The sequence below is a fragment of the Halichoerus grypus genome, chromosome 8, assembly GCF_964656455.1.
Source record: "Halichoerus grypus chromosome 8, mHalGry1.hap1.1, whole genome shotgun sequence".
Taxonomy (NCBI): domain Eukaryota; kingdom Metazoa; phylum Chordata; class Mammalia; order Carnivora; family Phocidae; genus Halichoerus; species Halichoerus grypus.
The window spans coordinates 5,967,323-5,994,095 of NC_135719.1; the positions used below are offsets into that span (position 1 = coordinate 5,967,323).

The 26,773-nt window shown below is 51.0% G+C and overlaps 1 protein-coding gene across 5 annotated transcripts in view; it reads left to right on the plus strand.

The window, feature by feature from the left end:
* AP3S2 (adaptor related protein complex 3 subunit sigma 2) overlaps nt 1–18,114 on the plus strand; it is a 63,048-nt gene extending 44,934 nt beyond the window's left edge. For 3 of the 5 annotated variants that reach the window (XM_078078878.1, XM_036069925.2, XM_036069924.2), the window contains 2 exons: nt 6,741–6,848; nt 8,533–18,114. In XM_078078878.1, coding sequence (XP_077935004.1) covers nt 6,741–6,848; nt 8,533–8,661 — 237 coding nt within the window. In that variant the 3' untranslated portion in view covers nt 8,662–18,114. Of the gene's footprint in view, nt 1–6,740; nt 6,850–8,532 lie in introns of those variants that run through there. The other 2 variants (XR_013450256.1, XR_013450257.1) reach the window with 2 other exon arrangements.
* Nucleotides 18,115–26,773: the final 8,659 nt, after the last annotated feature.

The following is a 26,773-nucleotide window of genomic DNA, read 5'->3' on the forward strand; positions in this document are numbered from 1 at the left end:
TTTGGAAAGGCTAGTTACATAAAAAAGGAAATGAAGTTGAATCAGATTCGGGCAAGATAACTGTAGAAGACTAGAGGTGGAGGAACCTAAAAATCTAGGAGTCCGTACTTAGTGCTCCATGGGGGGCTGAGTTCTCCCTGTGCTTAGAGAAACTGATATATATGGTTGACTTTGATGTAGGAAAAGTGGGCATAGAATTCTGGTCCACAGGAAAGATCTCGTTGGCCCCAAGGTACAAGTTTGGTGGCTCTCAAAGTGTTGTTTATAGCAAGTGACTGGGGGCTTGGATGGGGAGGGGGGAATCACAGTAAAAGTCATGGTAACTGTATCTTTATTACATGAGTTGTTTTAAATGATACGCATTGGCTCTTAGGTACTGAGAATGGGAGAATCAGAGTTCTTGTTCTTCCTCTTTCCTTCCCCGCCCTTGTCTTCCTAATTTCCGCTAGTTGTAGCTTTTCAACATTGTAAGGCACATAGCATTGGCCTCTATTGTCGTTGTGCGCCCCCCCCCCACCCCCCCCAGCCGTGGCCCTACCTGTAAGCAGACTCAGTGCTCAGGGTCGATCTCTCTGCCCTCACCTCTTGGCTGGCAGAGGTGTTTCCTTTTGTAGATTTCTCCAAAAAGACTCATGGGAACAGTGTTTTCCATGCTGTCGCTCTGGATCAGCAGCCCCCTGGGTACAGCTCTTGGGTTTCACTGCCTCTCATTGGCAGTTGTGTAGGTACTGCATCTTTTTATGCTAGCACTGAATTTTACTGGGGAAATTTTTTTAAAAAAATTTTTTATTGTTATGTTAATCACCATACATTACATCATTAGTTTTAGATGTAGTGTTCCATGATTCATTGTTTGTGCATAACACCCAGTGCTCCATGCAGAATGTGCCCTCCTCAATACCCATCACCAGGCTAACCCATCCTCCCACCCCCCTCCCCTCTAGAACCCTCAGTTTGTTTTTCAGAGTCCATTGTCTCTCATGGTTCGTCTCCCCCTCCGATTTCCCCCCCTTCATTCTTCCCCTCCTGCTATCTTCTTTTTTTTTCCTTCTTGACATATATTGCATTATTTGTTTCAGAGGTACAGATCCGAGATTCAACAGTCTTGCACAGTTCACAGCGCTTACCAGAGCACATACCCTCCCCAGTGTCCATCACCCAGTCACCCCATCCCTCCCACCCCACCCCCCACTCCAGCAACCCTCAGTTTGTTTCCTGAGATTAAGAATTCCTCATATCAGTGAGGTCATATGATACATGTCTTTCTCTCTTTGACTTATTTTGCTCAGCATAATACCCTCCAGTTCCATCCACGTCGTTGCAAATGGCAAGATCTCATTCCTTTTGATGGCTGCATAATATTCCATTGTGTATATATACCACCTCTTCTTTATCCATTCTTCTGTCGATGGACATCTTGGCTCTTTCCACAGTTTGGCTATTGTGGACATTGCTGCTATAAACATCAGGGTGCAGGTGCCCCTTCGGATCCCTACATTTGTATCTTTGGGGTAAATACCCAGTAGTGCAGTTGCTGGGTCGTAGGGTAGCTCTATTTTCAACTTTTTGAGGAACCTCCATACTGTTTTCCAGAGTGGCTGCACCAGCTTGCATTCCCACCAACAGTGTAGGAGGGTTCCCCTTTCTCCGCATCCCCGCCAACATCTGTCATTTCCTGACTTGCTAATTTTAGCCATTCTGACTGGTGTGAGGTGATATCTCATTGAGGTTTTGATTTGGATTTCCCTGATGCCGAGCGATGTTGAGCACTTTTTCATGTGTCTGTTGGCCATTTGGATGTCTTCTTTGGAAAAATGTCTGTTCATGTCTTCTGCCCATTTCTTGATTGGATTCTTTGTTCTTTGGGTGTTGAGTTTGATAAGTTCTTTATAGATTTTGGATACTAGCTGGGGGAATTTTCAAGAGTTTGCCCCTCTTTTACGTGATTTGATCTTTTTGCCTGGTTGCAGAAATCTTACCCTCAGGGTCTGTCTTGGCACTGACTGTTCTGGGCCAGTTTTTCCTGGGATACAGTGTGTCCTTTCAGTATGTGGATACTTTTGTTTCAGAAACATCTGGAAGTAGATCTTCATGGAATGTTTATGAGCAACTCTGCCTGTTTGTTTGCTTCAGTTACAGTTCTCCTTTCTGCGCATGCTGCTGGCCTTGGCTGTCTTCCGTAACTCCTGTTCGCGCTCTCTTCCGTTGAGAACCCCTTTCCCGTTTCATTGTATGTGCTTTTGTCCATGTCCCTCCGTTTTGTTCCTCACCATGCTTTCCACAGTGTCTCTTCTCCCTTTTGTTCCTTTTTGTTTTACCCTCATTTCGGTTCATTTTTTCCTTCCACTTCCCTGAGCTGTGCTAGTTGATGCCTTCTCTTCTCCCCGTCTCTCCCTACCTCTCCCGTGAGCGCTTGCTCTTCTACTCTGAGCTCTTTTTTTTTTGTCAGAGAGAGAGAGCACAAGCAGGGGGAGTGGCAGGCAGAGGGAGAAGCAGACTCCCCGCTGAGCAAGGAGCCCGATGCAGGACTCGATCTCAGGACCCTGGAATCATGACCTGAGCTGAAGGCAGATGCTTAACTGACTGAGCCACCCAGGTGTCCCTCTGCTCTGAGCTCTTGCTTCATGGTTTTCTTTTATCAATTTTGCAAAAGATTTTATTGCTGTTCATCTGCTCTGCAGCAGCGTTTTCCAGTGTGTAGTCTTAGTCTGCCTTTTGGTTTTCCAGTTTCTTCCCTAATTTTTTTTGTTGTATCTCTGTATATATCCTGTGCAGATTTCATTTTTATAACTCCTCTTTAAATAGTGAGTTTTTCAGGGACTAGCTCTTTGCGGGATGCTTGTATAGAAGAGGTACCAAGTCTGCGTGCCATGCTCGCTGCAGCTGTTCTCATGATTCAAGGTTCTGGGTGAGTTCATTTACCCTTTCTCTCTCTCCAGCCAGCAGAGATAGGCATCTGTGAGCTTTTCCACGATGCAGATGCTGCCACAGAGTTTAACTCTGTGAGGCAAATATAGCTGGTTTGTGTGGTTTCCTAGCTCCAGGGCCATGGACATTTCTGCCTCTCAAAACCAGGAATCTGTTTGGTCCCAGAGAGCGTGTCCTTTACCTACAAGAAGTCTGTCTGGACAGCTCTTTCTCTCCAGCTCTTGTGTCCCCTCTCCGTAGTATCCGTTCTTTTCTTTCTCTAAAGGAAAGGAACCTTGTTTGAGCTCCCTGCCTTTGACAGCTTTTCTAGCTGTTTTAGAGTCTGGGATTTGGGTTGTCTTCCAGTTTTGTTGAAATTGGGAGTTTGCATTTTTATTTATTTCTCCTGTTTGCACTTAGAACACATCTTGAATAGCATTTTAAAATTATGATTTCATGATGCAGTGTTCAAATCAGAACTCTTAACTGACATTTTCTGTTAACCAGTGGCTGGTCCCCATGATATTCTGTATTAGGCTTTCTGCTACACCTTCTCCATCCAGCCTCCACCACCACACTGCCTTCCACCTTCTAAGCACCTAAAGCCCCAGGAATATGCTACTCAGACTTACGAAAAGCCTTTTCATTCAGTCAGTATGCCTCCTCCTCACTGGGCAGTATTCTAGGCCTTGGGGATAGAGCATGGAAGAATTCATACAAGATCTCTGACATACCAAAGGCAAGTCTTAAAATGATTCTGTTTGGACTAGGGGTAAGGGATGGACAGGGCAGAAGACACAGTTTGGGATTTTGACGCATCACGGGGGAAAGGGTGCAGAACATGAGGTTCGGAGCCAGACAGACCTAGCCCCATTACTCTGTCCTGCTTCTGATACGTGTGACATCAGAATAGCTAATTGACGTTTCCATATTTCACTTTCCTCATATATAAAGTGAAGGTCATATTACCTACCTCACGTGAGTATCGTAAAATTAAATAAGTTACATATGAAGTGCTCATCATGTAGTAGATGCTCAACAAGTACTACTTCCCCATGAAGAAGGGGCTCATTAAACAAAAGGAATAAAATACTAGGAGTACTGGTAAATTTTATGTTACATAAAATTTACCATCTTCATTTTGAAGTGTCCAGTTGAGTAGTGTTAAGCACATTCATGTGGTGGTGTGACCCCTCTCCAGAATTCATCTTGCCCAACTAAAACTCTGTTCCCATCATGTTCCCATTAAACAAGTTCCCATCTCCTCCCACCTTAGCCCCAGCAACCACCGTTCTACTTTATACCTCTGGTTTTGACTACTAGGTACCTCACATAAGGAGGTCATGCTGGATCTGTCCTTCTGTCTCTGGCTTATTTCACTTAGTATAATGTCTTCAGGGTTCGTCCATGCGGTAGCAGGTGTCCGAGTTTTCTCCTTTTTTAAGACCGAATAATACTCCTTTGTATGCATACGTCACATTCATCCTTTTCTCCTTTTATCCATCAATGGGCACTTGGGTTGCTCCTGCCTTTTGGTTATTCTGTGGATAATGCTGCTGTGATGATAGGTGTACAAGTATCTTTTGGAAACTTTTGTTTTAATTCCTCTGAGTATATGCCCAGTGGCGGAATTGTTTGATTATACAGCTATTCTATTTTTAAAAAATTTTTTGAGAAACAACCATACTGTGTTCAGAGGCTGATGTCTTGATGGGGAAATATAAAGAGTATAAGTTCCCCAACAAGTAATTTTAAGATCAGTCTTATTTGACATTTTGTTAATTATCTAGATATGAGCGTTTTGCCATCAAATCTCCATTTGCATTTAAGTAATGAAATAATTCCTATTGTATAAAATTTAAGAATGCTGCATGAGTGTGTCTATGTAGACAGAAAAGTGATTTGTAAAACTCAATGTAGGCAAATATACTTTGTGTTTACACATATGCTTTTTTAAGATTTTGCTTATGTATTTAGAGAGAGAGCACACAGTGGGGAGGGGCAGAGGGAGAAAGAGAATCTCAAGCAGACTCCCTGCTGAGCACGGAGCCCGACGAGGGTCTGGATCTCACCACCCTGAGATCATGACATGAGCCGAAATCAAGAGTCAGAGGTTAACCGACTGAGCCACCCAGGCGCTCCAAAACATACACTTTTATTACACTTCCTCCCTGAGGCCAGAAGATGTACCCTGGTTATATATCAGTTAATGCATTCCCTCCACTTTACTATGGGCAAAATACGGAGAACTGATGTGCCAGAGAGCTTCATGTGTCAAAAATGCACACGAACAAGCACACAGACACACGGACACATCTTTTGTCTTGACTCTTTGTTGCCTACAGAGTAGATTAACCCTCAAATCCTCCATGGTCCAGTCTAGACGCTAGGCCAGTGTGTCTCAACTGGGGGCGATTTCGCCAGGAGACATTTGACCATGTCTGGAAGCATTTTTGGTTGTCCCAGCTGGAGGGGTGCTACTGGAATCTAGTGAGCAGAGCCCAGGGGTGCTTCCGAACATGCTACAATGCACAGCCCTCCTCCCCAACAGAAAATTAGCCAGCCCCAAATGGCAGTAGTGCCCAGACTTTAGGCCCAGACTACCTTGTCAGCATTGTCTCCAGCCTCTTGGTAAATCTGCCATGCCAGCCAGATCCTGGTGCTCCTTCTACCCAACACCAGCTGAATTGCTTCCTCCAGGGCCTTTCACCTCAGCGTCCTCCTCCGATGTCAGAGCCCAGCTCAGTCCTCTCGCCATCTCCATGAACCTCTCTGGGCTCTCCAGCCACTGCCCTCTTCCTTCTCAGACTGCTAATTTGGCACTTAATTAACAATAGAAGGTGGTACCTGTGATCTTCCCAGCATGACTGAAAGCACCTTGAAGGCCATGTTGATATGATTTGATTTGAAAGAGGAAGCCCCACTCCCCCTTATGGACCCCAGCGGGCACCTCTGACCTGACCCTCTGGGGGTTTCCATGGCAGCCCTCCCGCTACCGTGGGCCGCAGCGGTTGAGTCAGCACCACGGCTCCGCAGGCACAGCAGTCGAGCACACCGAGAGTCACCTTTGTTGGGGAGTCCTGGCTAGATGGAACCCGAGCCCAGGTGTGAGCCTGGTACCCAGGCGAGTATTCGTGCTGAGCCTGGTTTCTTACCCGAGCTCTAAGAAAGGGATGCGGGCAAGTACAAAGAAAGGTGCCCATTTTGCCGCCAGCGGAGCCCAGGCGGAAGGGTCTATCTTAGGAAGCCTGGGAGACATCCCACTGGGCAGGGCTTGCTCTCCCACAGCTGGACGGACGGAATGCATCCGTGATGATGGTGATGATGATACTGGTAATGACAGCCATCCTGATGCACCAGAACCTGTTGTGGGGCAGACGCCAGGCCAGGTGTTTGATAGAGGTTATCGCGCTCAGTCCTCACCACGGTTCTGGAAGGAAGCTGGAGGACTGAAAGGATAATTTGCCCAAGATCACCCAGCTAACAGAGCAGAGCTGAAATTTTAAACAAGGTCCGTCTGACTTCAGAGCCTGTGCTCTCAGCCACCACCTCCCTGCCTCGAGTGTGGCCAGGCAGTTCCGCAGGTAAGAATGAGCTATCACTGCTCATGGAAGAGATTCATGCTAGGGAATGCCAGGGCGTGGGGGCCATCCGTGTGGGCTCACTTGAGAGGTGGATGACCCAGGGGCTCAGGTGTCTGTTGGGAATCAGGAGCTGGTGTGTCAGGTCCGGCTGCTGGGCTGGTGCCGGAAAGGCCCATGAGGTCTCCGTTAGGGCCACACCCCAGCTACCACGGGGTGCTCTAACCCTTCTTATTTTTGCTTCCCTTCTAGGTGCACTACATCCTTCAGGAGGTGGTGATGGGTGGGATGGTGTTGGAAACCAACATGAATGAAATCGTGGCTCAGATTGAAGCTCAAAACAGGCTGGAGAAATCCGAGGTGAGTGCACAGCTGTACTTTTGCCCCGGCTGGTTCCAACAGCCTGGGGCAGAAGGAGGAATGGATACATGTGTTGGTTTGTGTTGCTGGGAAACCTTAGGGATGTTTTTGCTCCTCTTTCTTCTTTGAGTCCATCAAAACCAATTGACTTGAAGGCCAGTGCTGAAAATTAAACATGTAAGAATTAAGGTTAAAAGTGTGAATGGAAAAGTCAGATGGCACAGGAAGACAAACAGCTCTGGGCTTGGGGGATTATGGCCCATGTTTGTGGTTTGTCATTCCTCCTTTCAAAGCTACACGTTCCCTGGAGGGAGACAGAATGCCCTTCTCAGGTCCCAGCGTGGTTTCCTAGTGCTGTGGCAGTCTGATCTCCCAGCGGCCATTTCTCATGGTGTCTTTCAGAACCTCGGAGTTGCCAGTTGCCTTATTTCCAGTTAGCCTTCTACTCAGCTGCAGTAGAGTATGGGCTGGGTTTGCAAATAACGTACCCCAGCCCACCCCCACATAGTGCTCACAGTCGGGGCACCTGGCTGGCTCAGTCGGTGGAGTGTGTGACTCCTGATCTTGGGGTTGTGAGTTCAAGCCCCACGTTGGGCATAGAGATTACTTTAAAAAAAAAAAGAAAATGTTCACAGTTACTTCTGTCCTACCCCTCTGAGGTCTCTCCATCACCTCCATCAGCCTTCCTGGAGAGTAGAGGCTCCAGGCATACACCTTCACATGTGGCAGAAATAGCAGAATAAGTTACCTCGTTAATGAGCTGAGCGTCTTCAAGAGCTTCATTGCTCCTTGTAACAGAACTTGATCTTGCAAAACCAGGAATTCCTCTGTCTGTGAGGTCTGGCGGTCCTGCTGAAGAAGCTTTTCCAGACCACAGCTAGAGTGGCACGACAGTTCTTTGAGGGAGGCAGGCCGGGAAGCTTCCAGGAATAGTAAGTGAGTCAGAGGCAAGGGGTTTGGAAAGCAGAAGAATGGAGACGTGCTGGGCAAGAGTAGAACTGGAGTCAGTCTCCTGAAAGCAGTCGGTAAGGAGGAAATGGTTCTGAGAGTCTTGTCGGCTTCTCCCCTTCTCTGCGCACTGCAGGTGAGCCAGAGGGGAGCACCGACCGTGGCCGCCTTCCTCTGTGTTTGTTACCAGCCCTTCCGTGGCCGTGGGTACATCAGACCCATGTCCTTCCTCCCATCTTGCTGCCACATGACATTTCCAAAGCCAGCTCTTTCCCATCTCACAGTGTTCGTTGGCAAGCAGTTGCCCTAAGCTCTGACTTTCCTTTTCCTTGTAAGAGTTTCCCTGTGATTGCACTTGTCTCTAAGAGTCAGCCTCTTCAGGAAGGGTTTTGTCTTGGAGCCTGAAAAGGGCCCCCAATACTATGACTCGGTTGAACCATCTCAGGTTATTGCAGCAAAGCACCTGCAGTGTTCTGGGCACTGTTAGGTGCTGGGGCTACAACACTGCGTAAGCCACAGCCCCTCCGGGAGCACAGAGCGCAGGTCCCTACCCCATGGCTCCCGTCAGCCTCGAGATCGTCGTGTTGGCTACCTTTGAGGAATAAGGACGAAAAATCAAAACACGCATTGTGTGTGTGCAGTGTGGACGCTTTCCAGGTCTCCGTCGCTTGTGTTTCTAAGCATTAGGGAGATGACACTGAGTGTGTGTCTCATGCCCCTTCCCATTTCTCCTCAGGGTGGCCTTTCAGCAGCCCCTGCCCGGGCCGTGTCTGCTGTGAAAAACATCAATCTGCCGGAGATTCCTCGGAACATCAACATTGGTGATCTCAACATCAAAGTCCCCAACCTGTCCCAGTTTGTCTGAGGGCCCACGGCTACTGAACTGCAATCCTTGAAGCAAGCCAAGCCAGTCCTGCCGCAGACCCCACTCTGAGACTTAGAAGGGTCAGGCCCTGGGCCCTGCCCCCTGCTGCCGTGGAGTCGGGGCCGGGGGGGCGTCCCGGGTTCACGGCTAGCGTGGGCTTGGTTCTCACATGTGCCGCCTGCCGGCCTCTGATACATGTGGCCACTGCAGATGTGGGGGGGCCCCCGGCTTACTCCGTGGGGCTCCACGTGCCCGAGCCACTCGTACCTTTACCTCCCGCATGTAGCCACTCCCAGGGACTGGGCACTGTCTGGGGGTCCACCTGCTTCCTAGAACCCACCACTAGGACATTCTCTGCCTAGAGTCTTCATCCTTAGCACCGCCATGCTTCTGAGGTCCTATAGCATTCACTCTTGCTAACGAGGTGCCATAGCTAGAACAGGGCCGACCCTTCAGATTAGGGTATGTGGTGAGTGGCAAACAAGGGCAGAGTTTGATGAGAACCAGAGAGTTGCCTCCTGGCTCTACTAGGGTTGTCATGCCCAGAGTCCTTTCGTCTAGGCAAGTTTCCTGGTTCCCACCACCTACGGAATATGTTTCCCTCACTGTCACAGTCCTAGCTCTGTTTGCACAGGACTTGATCCAGATCATGAACCTGATACATGCTGGTAGGGAGAGCACCCCCTTCCCCACGGCTGTTTCTCCAGCTCAGCCACAAGGTCCCTTATCAAAGGGGAGAAGCCCTGCGTCTGTGGAGGGCAAAGCTGACATGTGGAATATCTCAGAATTATGACTCTTTCCAGGTTTAAATACATTCTTCTCATGAGGAGCAGATGGGTCAGTTGCTGTGTTATAAATGATGAATTTTCTCCATACAGGAAAGCCACTGCCATCTACACCCGCTTGTGGAGCAGGAGGGCCTGAGCTGGGATCACTTGTTCTAGAACTGGCACTGGGAAGGCTGGGGACACGGGAAGCGTGCCGGCCAAGACTGGTGGCAGCGCCGCGTCTTCTCCCTAGTGTGGGAGCAGTCCCTCCCTGAGCTCTGCTTATGGGCCCACGCTGTTCCCCACCAGGTGACTGGCTTTGGAAAGCTGTGGGTTTTTACACGTGATGAGAATCTTTCTTTCTGTGGGTAACTTAGAGCTCAGACTGCGCCTTAGAGTGGTGCCTCTTCCAGCACCACCTCGGGTGCCGGTCTCAGGGCCTTGGGGAGCTCACCGCACCGTCACAGCAGTCTCCCGGTTCGGGGGTTTCTCGTGCCTGCTGGCCGGGGGCCCAGGCTCTTCGCCCAAGTCTGCTGCTGCTGCAGAGCCCATCTGAGACGGCGCCCGCGGGACCACCGTGCTTCTGTGCTTGGTGCCCAGTGCTCCCTGCGGCCTCTTGTCCTCACTCTTTCAGGCCCTCCCTGGTAGCCTCGGAGGCGAGTGTGCTGATCAGAAGGTAGGCTCTCTTCTGTTGGAAGAGAGAGATGGAGGTCACTCTATCTGATGTCACCGCTGATAGCATTCTTTGAAGGGTTTAATTTTTTTTTAACAGACATTTCAGGGCATTCACATCCCTCTTGCACATTTGCTAAATGTGGAATAAGAAAGAAGGAAGAAGACTGATGTTTACTTTGCACGTACTGGAAGGCAGTGTGAGCAGGATCCTTCCACAGCCCTTATAACAGACATTATTGTCTTCATTTTGCAGGTGAAGAAAGTAAGACTCAGAGAGGTCAAGTCACCTGCTTTTGGTTACACAGGGCTAAGAATTGAGACTCTGCTTGCCTAAATCCAAAGTCCATTTTCTTTCACTGCTCAGCAATGGCTTCTCCCAATTTTATCCTCTTTGTTACAGATAAGGAAACCGAGTCTGAGGGAGGTTAGTAGCTTCTTACAAACCCTGATCAAACCGAGCCAGTTTGCTCACGGGACCAGTGACGGTGTCATAGAGGGCGAGAGCTGGAGGCCCTCTGTGCTGGACTGATGAGGGGACAGCAGCCCAGAGTGTTAGGTGTTGTATTGAGAGTCACAAAGCTAGAGCCTAGTCACTTTTCTTGAGTTTATTTCTTTGTTTTGTGGTTTCATGTATTACTTCAGGACAGCTGGGTGCCCTGCATTGCCCGGGACAACCTTCCAGTGTTCTTAGCTGCCAGAGACCGTTGCTTTCTGCCCTGTTCCCACAAACCACTGACTGGTCCCATAGACCCCCAGCAAGTCAGCATCCCAATCACATCCCTCAAACTGCCTCTAAAAGTGGCCTAAAACTTCAGCCTGCTTTGCTTTTTTTTTTTTTTTTAAGATTTTATTTATTTATTTGACAGAGAGAGAGACAGGGAACACAAGCAGGGGGAGCGGGAGAGGGAGAAGCAGGCCCTCCAACAAGCAGGGAGCCTGATGCGGGGCTCGGTCCCAGGACCCTGAGATCATGCCCTGAGCTGAAGGCAGACGCTTAACAACTGAGCCACCCAGGTGCCCCCAGCCTGCTTTTTTATTTGGAAAACTCCATCTCTTTGGACAAACCACAATAATTGTTCACTAACTACTTGAAGTTGCCTGCAAATCCAGCTAGATCTCTAATCTGCTACCAGCAAAACCATAAACTTTTCTTTTTTAACTGAAAGGAAATTGTATGCCTTTTTTGAAGAAGGATACAGATTGTGCTGCTTGAGAGATGTGAGTTATGAAAATAGGGACTGGACCTAAATTTGGGAGTCCCTGGCTCCGGACGGTTTACACTGAGGGTTTCCTGAAATGGGACAGAATACTGGGTTTCCAGTGCTCACTGCCCCTAATTAAAATCTGAAATTCTTCTGTTATGCTGCTTCTAAGTGCCTGGTGCATGTCAGGCTCAGCTTCCTGATCTTGTCTCTGCTGAGGACCTCTGAGTGCCCACACTGAGTGACTGGCAGTCTGAATTTGTAGTGACTGGAGTTGGTGACTGTGTTATATGGAATATTTAAAAGACAAGAGCCCATTTCCCACCGCTAGCAGCCCCCATCATGCCCTTCTGGCCATGCTCTAAACAGCCTTAGTTCAAGCTGCTGTAACAAAAAGACCTTAGACTGGGTGGTTGAACAAACATTCCTCACAGTTCTGCGGTCTGATCAAGATCAGGATGCCAGCAGATTTGATGTCTAGTGAGAACCTGCTTCCTATTCCGTAGACTGCCGTCTTCTTGCTACGTCCTCACGTGGCCGAGAAAGTTCTGGGTTCTTCATCCCCTTATAAGGGTGCCAGTCCCATTATGGGACTCCACCCCCATGACCTCATCCAAATCTAATGACCTACCAAAGGCGCCCCTCCAAATACCATCACATTGGGGATTAGACTTCAGTATCAGAATCTGGGGGACACAGATGTTCATCCATACAGGGCACCTAATTCCTTACCTTTCCTCTTGGCCTGGTCATAGCCCTGTGCTTGTTACATTGAGGATTAAGTTGGGATATCTTGAGTCTTCTCAAGTCCCTGTTATTCAGGCCTCTGCCACTTACAGAGCCAGCCCTTCCCCGCCCCCACCCCCACTTCCGTGGAGCCACCCTAGCGAAGTGCTCTGGCCCCAGCTCCACCAGAAAACCAGGGGAGCATGCCGGCTAAATCCTGTCTTGTGGATCAGCCTCCCCGTCCCCAAGATTGATTTATTTACTTTAGAGAGAGAGAGCACAAGCAGGGGGAGGGCTGGGGGTGGGGAGAGAGAGAGAAGCAGACTCCCTGCCCAGTGGGGAGCCCAACTCGAGGCTTGAGATCACGACCCAAGCCGAAACCAAGAGTTGGACCCTCAACTGATTGATCCACCCAGGCACCCCTGAACCAGTCTGAGGGGGTTTCCTTAGTATAGCCATCTGTCTATGGCTTTCCAAATAGGATGCATCAGTGGTGCCTGAAGATAAAACTGGGAGTGAATGTGATAGCCAGGATGGAGAGCCACTTAAGTATGAGAGCAACCCAGAGGTGTTGTCAGCTCCCAGCGAGCGCCCTGCTCTTCAGCTTCCCATGCGTTCTGCCCTGCCTCCCGGGTTGCCTGTCTCACTGCGCACGGTTAGTCAAGTGCCCACACACACCCATGTGCCACCTGGCCCATGCTCACAGGCTGCCAAGTGGCTGTCCCCCTGCTCGAGACTTTGCTCTGTGTGGAGCACAGAAAAGCTCCCATCTACTGTGTTCTGTCAGCCGTCGGCAGATATGCAGACAGGCCCCCTTTAAGGAAATAGTTCCATGGAAATGATTAATCTTTTCCAAAAGACTGCACATTCTTTCCTATTTCAGTGAATCAATGTTTTTAAAAGGAAATATATTCATGTAGTTCAAAATTTAAGGTAACCGAAGGCTGTTAGCCAGATTCCCACCCTGTTCCCACAAACCACGAAGCCCCTACCTCTGATAGCAACAAGTGTTTCCAATTTAAAGGATTAAGAAATAAAGTCCCTGGATTTTTATTACCAAAACCAAGAGTGTTCTCTTTCTGAAAGAGTTACGTTCTTTTTGACCTTGGTGATTGGCCTTAGCCTGTTACAGCCATGCCACCCCCTGGACAGAGGAGGGGCCTCTCAGACCACCCCACATAAAGGAGCTCCCCTACTTCTGCCTCCCTACCCCAGCGCTGCACTTTGTTTTTCCATGGCACTCCAGCATGCTGTATATTTGGATTGTAACTACTGTCTGTCCCCCGCTAGGATGTATGCCCCCCAGGGGCGGGGTTCACCCCTCGTTCGGTGCTGTGTGGACAGCGCCTGGTGCATGCTGCTCAGTCAGGAACTGGTGAGTGAGTGAGGGCTGAGGGAAACAGCGGTTCCCTCTTACGAGAACATGTAGCTTGTGCTCTCCGGGGCCCTGTGCTTAGTCCTTTGGGAAGGAGAACCAGGGCAGTAGCGTTGGGAGTAGCGGGAGGGGAGGGACCAGGTGAAGGCCTGTGAAGGCTGAGGGAGAGGAGAAAGGCAAAGCTGATGACTGAGGAACCCAAGTGACGGGAGGACCGGCAAAGGTGTTACTTGAGAGAGGAGGAGGTGGTTTGGGAGGAAGAGAGAGCCAGAGTTCGGATGTGGACACGTTAGATTGGAGTTGCCTGAGAGTAGCTGGGGCAGACGTCCACCAGCCAGCTGGGAGCCTGGGAGTGGCCAGGAGAGGAAATGGGCTGAAGCTGTGGGGGCGAGCAATGTGGCCGAGAGATGACGGGAGGGTGAGGACACAGCCGTGGGCAGGGGAAGGGAGAGGAGAGAGTGGAGCAACCTCACGTCAAGGGAGGGGCCTTCAGTGGGAGAGACCAAGGGGTTGGGGACTAAGAAGACATGGCCTCTGAGCTCGCAGTTGTCCCCAAGTGAGTCAACACAGCGAGGGAACTTGAAGGGTGGTTCTAGCGAAGTGGCAAGGCGGTCATGTAGGAGTGTGGGTCATAGCCCCACTCTGGGACGCACAGAGCCTGCAGAAGGTCAGCGTCTGCAGCCAGAAAAGCAGGAACCAGGTACTCCTGCCTCAGCGTTGTGAGGGTTAACTGAGAGAACTGCCGTAGACCATGGAGGGCCCCCTAAACTGGCTGCCATCACCCCGGGGGCGTTTAGCAGAGGGAGTGGCAGAAGATGCGGGAAGCCAGGAGGTTTGGTGGTGCTGGGAGGGAAGATGACAGAAGGCGGGAGGCGAGCCAGGGTGGGCCTCCCAAGACAGGCGGCTGGCCTGGCCCCACCAGTGAGGCCAGGCTCATATCCAGAGGCCTCCACTGGATAAAGTGGTAGCAGAAGTGGGGAGGCTCTGGAAAGCAAAACTTTTCTTAAAATGAGGAGCAAGCTTCTCTGATCGGTAGGACGTGAAGTGTGGGAGACACGGCCTGGAACCCCCAGTCAGCAGGAAGGTGAGCGGTGCTGCAGGCACAGTGGAAGGAGTCTGTTTGGCCAGGACTGGGGTGAGGGCCTCTGGTCAAGCAGGCCTGGCTGCTTCCCATGAGAATTGGGATCTTTGGGCCTTTGCTAGAGCAAATCTTACATTGTTCAACTCTGACATCAGCCTGGCCTCCTGAGAGCCTTAGGAACAGGGATGCCCTCCTCTGCCTCCTAGGATTGGGCCACAGCTTCAAGAGGGCAGGTTGAACAGGTAGATTTCTCAAGGACTGGGGTTCACTGGTCCTCCAGATTGAGGTGATCCTCAAAATATTTGCCCACCAGCATGGCTCAGGCACTGACCGATCAGAGTGGAGGTACCAGACAGGGAGTGGGGGTGTTACTGGTTGTCCATGTTGGCCTTGACCAGGAAGGACCCTGCCTCTTCGGAGGCAACAGAAGAGAAAACCCAGGAGGCAGCCACTTCTTTACCAGCCTGGGTGCAGCCAAGATGAGCCCCTGGGTTTGCCTGTGTGGCTTGGTGAGTCAGCGTGCCTCCTCCAACGTGGGGCAGTGCCATGGGAGGGGGCCTTCCCACACCCCATCTCTGGACCCTCACAAGCCCGCAGTGAGGCTGGAGGCCAAGAGACAGCCACAAAGCCAAGGCACGCCCCACGGCCAGAGACCACTACTTTTGCCCTGGGCAGACTGGGCGTGAAGCTCTCCTCCAGCCTCTTGGTCCTGAGCACTGGGCCCTGAATGCCCTTCCTTTGACTCCTCCCCAAGCCTCTGGGTAGTGCCCAGCTGGCCGCCCGCCACACGACTCTCGCTCGGGCAGCCTGGCATGAGGTAGCTGCCTCATGCCAGGCTGAGGTGGCGGCGACACGTATAGCCGGGGAAGTAATCCTTCCTTGCTCGGGAAACTGAGACAAGCTACTATTTGAACTGTCAGCTGCTTAGCCAGCTTTCCTGGAGCTTCCTTTGTGTGGCTGGGAGGTATGCCGGCTGCTTCCCCGGCACCCATCCCCTGGGAGGAGGCTCCCACCCCGATGCTGGCCTGGGGCACTTTGGGGCCTTTTCTGCTGAAATTCCCCTCCTGAATGTCCCAGCCTCCTCCTGCTTCCTCTCCAGCAGCTGGGCCCTCCTGTGCCCAACCCATCAGCTGTTTAAGTGCATGACGATGTAACAGCTTTGGAAGGAAATCCCAAGGTCCAAAGTCTATGCCAAACAGGCAAGCGCCACAGTGATGCTCCCTGGCACCGAGCAGCACCTGGCTCAGGTTGACAGCCCAGAGGGGGCCTCCCTGTCAGGTGCACCGGAGCTGCAGGGCTCGGGGTCATACCTCACTCCCAGCCCCCAGCCCCCAGCCCCCAGCCCAGCCCTGCGGAGCTGCTCTGGGCTCCTGTGGCCCCAGAAAGGCCACGGACCCAAGGCCGGGCTGGGCTCCCCTGGCCTCCCAGTGACCTCTAGCTCCCATGTGTCCTCAGAGGTGGTGCCTTTGTTCTGAAACTGCAGTCCCCAGCCTTGTCCCTGGTTGAAGCCTCAGGTGGCCCAGCCCCTATGTTCTCACCCCTTCAGAGCCCCCAGGGTTAAGCCCCCTCCCTGGGAGCCCACTGCCCACCAGTCGCAGATACTGTCTGATAACCAACTGATTGTCCTGGAACCCGCATGTCACCCCCACGTCCCCCCCATCCCCTTCCTGGACACCATCGCAGCCCCTCTGCTGTTGCTCTACCCCCCCTTTGCCTCCTCATGGCCTGTTTTATCACCCAGCAGCCAGACTGAACCTTCTGAAGCCTTCATCAGACCACAGCCCTGCCTTGCAGTGTTTAAAACCTTCCAAAGGCTTCCTGCTAGCCTCAGAACAAGACACATGGCCCTGCCTCGGTGCCCCCACCTGGCTTTCTGTCCTCCTCTCCTGCCGCCCCGTCTGACTTCCCTGCTCCGACCATCCTGGCCTTCACGGTTCCGTGAACATGCCGGGCTCGCTGCCGCCGCGGGGCCTTCACCCTCGCCTCCCCGCGGCCGGTCTTCTGGTCTCCCTCACTTCGGGAGAGCCTCTGCTCAAATGTCTTCAGAGGACCCCCCCCTCCGCCGCCTGCTTTCCCAGTCACTCCCTCCCCCTCCCCCCGCTTTGTCCTTCTCGGCACCTGTCACCTGACAGGACAGCCTGTGTAATGTCTCCTCTGCTTTTTTCACTATTTACTGCTGTTGTTCTGCTGGTATCCAGCACAGTGCCTGACCCCCGTTAGCTGTCAGTCAGTAAATGAGGGCTCGATGCTTGAATGCACGTTCCCGTTTCCCTCTCAGTGTGCCGAAGCTCCACGCTCACTCCAGGTTTCAGGGCCGGAAGCTCTGTGGGGTGGGAGTCACGGGGCCTGACTTCGTGACTCACTGTGTGACTCCGAGTGAGTCACTTAGCTGCCTGCTTCAAGTTGTAGGAATAGTGTATGAGACATAGACAGAAAGCCCTAAATGGGGTATAAACTTCGTTTTGAGTCCTGGCTCCAGCAGGTCAGCTGTGTGACCTTCGGCAAAATACATAACCTCTCTGTGCAGGTTCCTCATCTGTGAGATGGGAATAAAATAGCTCCCTTGAATCAGTCGAGCTTCTTGGTTGCAAACAGTAGAACCTACCCAGTAGCTTCCTAAAGGGCTATGGGGAAGCTCTCACAGGTTCAAAAGGAAGGTGGAAAGCCCAAAACCAAGGTGACCAGGACACAAGGAAAAAAAGTCCTCCGGAAATTATCACCGACACTGCCAACCCTGGACCCCAGGGCCGCAGACCCTGCCGGCCTTCCTTGAAGACACAGACTCCTAGGCAGGTGCCTCTGATTGGTGAAGTTCAGGGGCTGGGACGGGAAGTAGAAGAGGCCGGCCCCAGCGTCACACAGCGGGGAGCTTGCCGAGCGAGGTGGAGACAGCTGTCCACCACATCGCGTGCCACGGGCTGTTGTGCAGGTGAAGACTTAATGCAGGACTCTCTTCTACAGCTGGTGGGAAACTGGCAGAATCCACTGGAGTTAACATGCTTATCCTAGGACTCTGTGGTGCCAAATGAGTGCACGTGTCCAACCAAAAGATGTGGACAAAGTGTTGATAGCACTATGCATAATGGCCAAGAATCAGGAACAACTGAATGCCCGTCTAAATGGTATGCGTGAATATTTATTCATACCCTGGAATGCTGCACAGCCATGAGAAAGAGCTGACGACACCGACATGCTGCGACGTCATGAGATGTCATGGTGTCAGACACGAACAGAACGGCGGACATAAGAAGCCAGGCACAAAACAACGTAGATTGTGTGATTTCACTTATTTGCACTGCAAACATGGGCCATGTGAACGAATGGTATTAGAAGCTGGGATAGCGGGTATCCTTCTGGAAGCTAGAGACCGAAGGGGGCAGGAGCGGGGCTCCTGGGGTGCTGGGCATGTTCACTTTTGATCCGGGTGCTGGTTTCACTTGTGTGTTCCCTTTGTGAAGCTTCATTGAGTTCTTCACTTACGATTTTGTATTTTTCTCTAGGTTTGTTAAACCTCAATAAAAAATAACATGGATTTGAGAAGAAGAAAAAAAAAGCATTAATCCATGGGAAGCACTTGGGATAGTGCCTGGCCCATGGTATGAGCTGAATAAATGTTAGGTCACTGTCGTTACTGTTGTCCTTGTCACTGGTTGGTCTCTCCCACCCCACAACTCCCCTCCCTGTCCTCTCAGACTGGAAGAGACCCACATGTCTACAACCCTCGGTAGACAGAGCTGGTGCCACCATCCAGAGACTGAGCTCATTTGTGGGGAGATGGAAAAAACCTCCAGGATTGTACATCTCAGCTCCTTCCATCACGAAATTAGCTAGCTACACACAAAGGCCAGGGGGCCAGAGGGTGTAAGAGTTTGCAGATTAAGGGCTCTTGAGCAGCTAGAGTAGGTGTGGAGACATCGAGGCCAGGGAGGTGACCAGAGCTGGGGCCTTGCAAGGCTATCCTGAGGACAGCAGGAAGCCAGCAAGCGACTGTGTGTATTGGTTGTGCATAGAGAGGGTGATGATGCGTCCCGTTTTGCACCCTGGCTTTAGTGCAGAGAATGGAGAAAAAGGGAGGGAAAATATCCCAGGAGGCCTTCAGTGGCGGCCCAGACCAGGTCAAGGTGGGACCATAGAGATAGACGTGGAGGTTGCGTGGGACGTCATGGGGTTAGAGCTAACAAGGCTTGCAGCTCGTCCTGTGGCATGGAGGGAGGTGATGACCAGGGCTCTGGGCAGCCATGGGGATAATGGGACCCTGTCTTGTCGGGCACCGTGGGAGAAGCAGGATTGGGGGTGGTAGGTAAGTTAGGTTTGGGAAGCAGAGCAAGAAGAGATGAAATGCAGTGGGCAAAGTCTGTGGAGGGCCGGGTCACGGAAGGGAAGGGGAGCCATGTGCTCAGAGAATGATTTGGAGAGTGGGGGCCATGGAAGGAGGGTTTCTGGGGCTCAGTGGGGAGGGTGCACAGAGTGGGTTGTGGCCAAGGATAACAGCGATGTGGGGTCTGGTGGACTTAGCTAATCTCTACATTTCCAAAACTGTGAACTGGGTACTGGTGAATGGGAGGACCCTGTCCATGGGGAGAAGAGAGCCCAACGCAGGGTGGTGGTGCCTGGGACATCAGCTGGACCACATGTGAGGAGCATTTGCATGATCTCCATCTCGTAGAAGGGGTTAATCCGAAACAGTGGTAATAATAGGGAAAGCATCAGTGGTAGACGTTATTACTGTTCGAAGGATCCATTGCCTCTCCGTACTCTGGGGGGAACATGACACTTCCCACAACTTTGCCATCAGGCTTGACGACCCGACCCTAAGTGAGGTGCACCACTTCTAAGAGGAAACTGTTACTGCAGCGTAGCGGGACCTCAGTGGACTGCCTCAGCAGCTCCTGGGTTTGGGGCGCTTCCTCTGCACCGGGTCCTATGGGGTTAATCCTCACACAACTCTGTGAGCACAGCAGCCAGACACGTGATTGCATTTATGTACAATTTGAGAAACATAAACTAATCCATGATGACAGAGAGCAGGTCAGTGTGGCTGCCTGGCGATGGGGCGGGGAGGGGGGGGTGGCAGGAGGGATCACAGTGGGGCTCGAGGAGACTTTTGGGTCACCAGCTACCTTCGGTATCTCAATTGTGGAGAATGCGTCATGAGAAGGTACCTGTCAGGACTTGTGGACACTGCATGTCAAGTGTATGTCAGTTTCAACAAAACCGTTCTTAAAGAACACCCAACTCTGCTAGACTGGAATTCTAACGAAATTCTTATCCCTATCTCACAGATGAGGAAGATGGGGCTCTTCGGGATTAGAGCACTGGCTGACGGTCATACAGCTACCAAAGGGTGGATCCGGAAGGTGAGCCCGGTGTGCCCGAATCCCAAACCCATGCCTTTCAACCTTGAAGGAGTCCGCATGGCTGGCGGGGTCCGAACATGGGCTACATACAGGAACCCCAGAGCCAGCCCCTGCTTAAACATGGGGTTCCCCAAGAGTCACGCTGGGGTGAAGGGGAGGTGGGCAGACCCCAGGCCCCAGTTTTTGGAGCACCCACATCTCCTGGAAGAGTGGGGGCGGCGGCGGCGGGGGTCTGGAGCCAGCGCGACCCAGCTCGCGAGAGCCCACTGTTAGAATTACGCAAAGTCTGTGAGTCCATTGTGAACCACAGCCATTATTAAAAATTAAATGATAATTGGCTTACAATTAAATATAGTAAAGACAAAGGTAATACTCAAAACTCATGGCTTCCTAATTACATTCCCGCGTCTGACTGGTATTTATGCTCTTGAGGTTCTACAGTGGTGTGCCCCGCCTCCCCCAGCGTCTTTTCCCAACTCTGCCTCCTGTGGGAGCTTGAACTTGGATGTGTGGGGGGTTAATTACCCACGGAGATCAGAAAATGCTAAATCAGGACTACCTCATGCCCACCACCGGCGGGTTGTTAAACATTTAACCATCCCCAGCACTGAGCCCTACCGTCTGGCTACCTGGCTACCCGCAGGGGCAGGGGCGGGCACAGCCCAGCACCAAGGCCCAGGGCTGCCGGTGGTATTCCCTCACTTAATGCCTCACCACAGCACTGTGAGGCAGAGTGCTGTTTCTATTGGCAGATGAGGAAACTGAGGCACACAGGAGCTACCTGCCTACTCAGCTAATCAATTCTCACAGCCAGGATACAAAGCCTGATCCTTAACAGTCACTGTCCACACTCCGCCCCCCAAAAGTACCAGTGTTGGACACAGGTCTGGCCTCTTTCCTGAAACCTTCAGCCAGGTGCAGACCCCTCCAGAATCCTCGAGTGGGCTTCAGTGATCACCAGGCCCATGGCCTCACTTCTCCTGTGGACAGCAGGTCTTGGGGACCACATTCTGTGCAGATCCGAGTGTCAGGGAGAGGACCGACCCATCTCCAGAGACCTAGGCCAACGATGGGGGGGGCTCTTTCCTAAAACAGCTTGGGGCCCTTCTTGGGATCCCTGGAGCACTAGGGGCAAAGCTGGGCAGGTGGAGACCCCAGGGCTCTGAAGAGGAGAGCTTCCAAAATGGCGCAGCCTGAGAGCCTTGCAGCAGGTCAGTGGGGGGTGCGAGGGGAAAGGTCCCTGGGTTGAGAAGGGGTCAGACTGTCCAACACCTGGGGTTTCGAAGAAAGGAATTCTAGAAAAGGTCTCAGGCTGCCGGAGCAAGAGGAGGAGGCCCTGGAGGAGAGAGCCGGTTGGAGCAGTTCTCCCTGGGGTGAGGCGGTTGGGGTCCCAAGGGCAGGCGGGAAGGACACGTCACAACTTTTCGTCTGATGCTGGAGGCAGGGGAGGCTGTGACATGGGGTGTGGCGTGAGGGGTTGGGGTGCTCTAGGTGAGCCACGGGGGCAGTGGGCAGAGGCTGGCCTGGAAGAGGCTGAGGATGGGTTGAATGGTGGCCCTCCAGAAGCTAGGTCCACATCCTAATCCCCAGAACCTTGTGAACGTGACCTTATTTGGGAAAAGAATGATAAAATTAAGTGAAAATTCTGGAGATGAAATCCTCTTGGATTACTTAGGGAAGCCCCACCTCCAATGACAAGTGTCCTTATAAGAGACACCCCAAGGAGAAGGCCATGTGATCACAGAGGCGGAGATGAGAGGGACACAGCCACAAGCCAGGGACCGCCTGGAGCCACCAGAAGCTGGAAGAGACAAGGAAGGATCCTCGCCTGGAGCCTTGGAGGGAGCATGGCCCTGCTGACCCGTGCATTTCAGACATCTGGCCTCCAGACACTGAGAGAATACATTTCTATCGTTTTAAGCCACCCAGTTTGTGGTCATTTGTTACCGAAGCCCTAGGAAACCAAAACAGCGGAGGTGAGAACTGGCCTATTACAGATTCTTCCGCTGTACAGGGCAGCCCCTGGGTGGGAAAGGAGGTTCACAGACTGGCAGGGGGGCGAACGGAGGGAGAGGAGGGGAGCGGGGCAGCAGGGTGGCGGCCTCGGGCGGGCTCAGGCGGGGCGGGCACAGGAAGGCCTACAGAGGGCGATGGATGGCCAGGGCTGCGGGCAGGAGGTGGCCAGAGGCCTGGAGCTCTCAGAGGGATGGGAGAGCCAGGCTCCAGGAAGGGGATTCAGGAAAGGGCACTTTCAGGAGATGGCAGGGCCTGGGAAAGGATGTGGGAGGATGGCCAAGAAGGCAGATAGGGAAAACCCCAGAGCTGCCGATTGCCGGGGGCCAGAGGCCCGGGAAGTGGCAGGGCCAGAGCGGGGCACAAACCTTGCCAAACTGGTCGAAGATGGACACTTGGACGGCGGGGGTCATCACTGAGGGCTTCCTGTGGGCCCGATGGTGGTCAGCGCTGTACACGCTGTTCTTCATGTACTTCTCACAACAACTCCATGAGGGACTGTGCCCATTTCACAGATCCTCATCTGTGAAGGCTCCAGGGGAAGTAACCGCCCAAAGTCAGTTAACGTGCTGGTGCGTGTCAGACCCTGAGAGGAAGCCGTGTGCCTGACTGCAAAGCTGGCCTCCTACGGAGCACCCTGGCCTGCCCTGGGGAGGCTCCCCGGAGTGGGGTTCTGAGGGAGCCCTAGAGTGGGAGCCCACCAAGGGGTGCAGGGCTCACTCTGCCTTCCTGCCCTGCCTGCCTGTCCCTTCTCACCCGGGCTCGGGACCTCTGTCCCTCCCACCGTGCTCTGGGTCCAATCTGTCCCTTCTGCAGTCCAGGACCCTGCTGGGCCCAGCTCCACATCAAAAGCCCTTTCCTGCTTCCTGCCTGGCCAAGGCAATCTGCTCTCAAAGCTGCTCTGTGTCCTCCTTTTTTTCAAACAATGTGTTTTTAATCAATTTTATAATAAAACCCAAACTGAATTCTTGAAAACAACAGCAAAGAGAAATAATAATAAAAGCATCCCAGCTCCAGCAGCCGCTCGGGTTCATCCTCCCTCCCTCTCAGATAACCTACCTCCTCGAGCCTGTAGTTCCTGCTTACCAAGCCTTAATATCCCCAAACTGCCCCCTCCTCCACTGAGTCTCTCCACCTCTGGAGAGCCCATACCCCGTCCCAACAGCTCTCCCAGCCTCCCACCTGACTCTCCTCCAAACGGGTCCCGGACTGTCCCCCAGGAATGTAAAAGGCAAATCTATCTCCAGTAGTCTCTGTTTCTCAAAATTCATCAGGGACTCAGCATCCCCTAGGGGCAGCGCCTAAAATCCTTAGCATGGCATCCAAGGCCCCAATGTCCCATCCTCACCTGCCCCAGCCTGATGCCCCACCATGCACTTGACCCCCTGCCTTTGCAGATATTGGTCCCTCTGCTCAGGACAACCGCCCTCCACCTGTCCACTAGGCTAATTCAACTCCATCCTCGAGACTCAACCCAAATAGCTCCCCCTGTTCACTGATCCTCTCCTGCCCTTCCCAGGCACAGAGCGGACCTCCTGCCACTGTCACAATAGTGTGGAACTTGGTTCCTTCATTCGCCTGGTAAGTGCCAAGTCTCATGCTAGGCACTAGGGTACAGTGGAAAACAGTACTGATCCAGCCCCTGCACCCTGGGAGTTTATGAGCCCTGCCACTGATACGTAGGTAGACCAGGACTCCCCCAGAACAGGTCCCACCTGCATCCGCAGAGCCACGCTTGGTGCCCACATGCAGTGTATGCTCCTTAAACTTGTTTGTTGATTGACTGACCAACCAAACGAGTGAATGAATAACAATAACCCTTTCTCTATTCACTCTCTGGCTCCTGGGCAGGGACTGTGTTGGCCTCAGAGTTAAATCACCTGCTCACAATAGGTGTTTAGTTCTAGGACACATTGTTCCCCCAGGGGAGGGGAGTGTATAGGGTAGGGACCCTGAGGGATGAGGAAACTGAATGCTCCTGGTCTTCCAGGCTGGGGACCCTAGGAGTCTGCACCCCTCTCCTGCCTACTCCCACACTCTTTCTGAATTCAAGGGGAGATGGAGACCTTGAAGGGACTGCTCTGGTCCTCAAGGGACTCCAGCTTGGAGGAGGGGACTTGAGGGAGGGCCCTCATTGAGCTGCCCTAAGTTGTTCCCTGTCCCACCGTGACATCAGTCACTCCCGGCCAGGGCTCTGCCCAGCAGCCTCAGAGCTTGCAGCGGGGATCAGGAGCACCCAGGGGCCCCACACGGGATGGGCAGGGCCTGGCTCCTTCCATCTCCCCCTTCCCCCTGGCTTTTTTGTATCCTTTTCTTTTAAATAATATTTTACTGTTTGGGTGGTGATTGCTACAAAAACAGTCTATGTTTGTGCTACAATTTAAAGAGTACCCAGGTATATAAGAAAACAAGGTCAGTCTCCCGGCCCTCCCTGCAGCCCCCTGCATCAGGTTGACTTCACTGAGAACACTTCGGTTAATCATTTGGCACGTGACTTTCCACTCATGACAACGCTTATGACACCACCCCCAGGAGAGTTCTTATGAAGATGGAACAGTAGTAAATGTGTTCCTTTAGCACATGCTTTTTTTTTTTTTTTTTTACTTACAAATATCCACGGACATCATTCCAAGGTAAATACACAGAATTGACTCATTCTGTCTAACTGCTGTGTAATGCTTTGTGTGGATGTTTCTAATAATTTGTTTAAATGGCACGCTATGGACACTTTGGCCTTTTTATATTTTTCATATGATGAGGAATGCTTCAATAAACATCCTGCTACACATCCTTACATTTTTAAAAAGATTTATTAGTTTATTTTAAAGGCGGGGAGGGGCAGAGGGAGAGAATCTCAAGCAGACTCTGCACTGAGCGTGGAGCCCAAAGCAGGGTTCAATCTCACGACCCTGAGATCACGGCCTGAGCTGAAACCAAGAGTTAGACGCTTAACTGACTGAGCCACCCAGGTGCCCCATCCTTATATTTTTAATAGGTCTTGCCATTGTACTTTCTCAAGCAGTCAGACCAATTCACAAGTGCTCTAAGAGCCTGTCCCCCACACCCTTGCCAACTCTAGGTGTAGTCAGTTGTCTAAACTTTTGCCAGTATCCTGGGGAAAATTTGACATCTCGTTTTGAAATTGTGTTTCGACTAGGACTAAGGTTGAACACCTTTTCATGTATCAATTGGCCTTTTTAATGTCCTTTTCTACAAGTCTTTTGAGTCTAATCCTTCATCCGGTTTTCAACTGTGGCATCTTTATTTTTAAAAATCACTTTGGTAGCAACTTTTTTAATGTTACTGATATTCTTTGTTATATGTACCTCAAATATTATAGCCCAGTGCAATTGTCTTTTGCCATATGGAAGTTCATATATACTTAAATCATTTTTAACTTTTTATTACAGAAATTTGAAAACATACTCAAAAGTAGTAAGAACAGTATAATAAACTCCCAGTGTACCCACCTTTGAGTTCCCACAGTGATCAAGGTAAGGCTGATTTCCCCCCAGTATGAAGTTTTCCTTTTGATGTTGCTTGTAGTGGTTTTTGCAGTGCAGAGATTTTTGCTTTCACGTAGTCAAATTTCTTACTTTCCTTTTGTGACTTTTGGACTTTGTATAATTCTTAGAAAGGTCTTTCCAGTCCATGATTATTAACAAAACAAAAACAGATTCTTCCACTACTTCTAAAACATGATTCGTTATTTGTTTAAATGATGACATAGTATTTTTTCACACGGAGGACCATAATTTATTTAACCAGTCCCCAATTACCGAACATTAAAGTTGCTTCTGGTTTTCCTCTATTTTAAATCCTGCTGTACTGAGCAGCCGTCCCTGACTTCCCCCTGCACCTGGATTATTTCCAAGCAAACCCCAGACATCAAGTCGTTTCATCTGCAAATATAGAAAAGTTAAACAATTTTTATATTGTAAAATCTGTTAATCCTCTGGTCTTTTTGCGTTGCACTTTTACTTTTATTTTGAATAGGGAGCATATTCACATGGCTCAACATTCCAAAAGGATGCATGGAAAATCTGCTTTCTACCCTGTTCTCTATCTGCTCTGTTCCCCTCCTAGAAAACAATCAGTGTTATCAGCGTCTTGCCTATCTTTAGAGTCATTATTTACATATGTCAAAGTGAATTATGTGCTTTCTCCTGCTTAAAATACAATTGATAATCTACTTGAACAATGATCTGTTTATTTTAATTTTTAAAACATTTATTTATTGGGTGCCTGGGTGGCTCAGTTGTTAAGTGTCTGCCGTCAGCTCAGGTCATGATCCCAGGGTCCTGGGATCGAGCCCCGCATCAGGCTCCCTGCTCCGTGGGAAGCCTGCTTCTCCCTCTCCCACTCCTCTTGCTGTGTCTCTCTCTGTCAAATAAATGAATAAAAAAATCTTTAAAAAAAATTATTACTTTTATTGCTTAACAACTTTTTATAGGTAGCACCCCAGCTCTTTTTTACAGCTACCTACATTCCTCGTTGCACGGACATACAGGGAGCTCAGTTACCCTGTCTCTGCTGGTGGACTTTTAGGTTCATTCCAGCTACAGACAATTTTGCAGTGAAAAGCCTGATGCAGGCACCATATCACTCCTGTGTGAGGGTATCCGTAGGATAAATGTGCAGAAGTGGAAATGCTGAGTCAAAGGGAACATGTGTTTATGTTTGATAAATATTGCCAAATTCCTTCTATCAAGTTTAAATCTCTTTACACCACCAGCCAGCCAGGTGGGAGGGTGTATGTTCTCTCCCACCCTTGCAAACCTAGTGTGTTACCAAACCTTGTTGTCTCTGCTGATCTGGTAAGTGAACAACAGTATCTTCGGAGATAAAGTTTTCATTTATCCTTATAAGGGAGTTTTGAGCATCTTTTCACGTGTTTAAGATACCATTTGAATTTC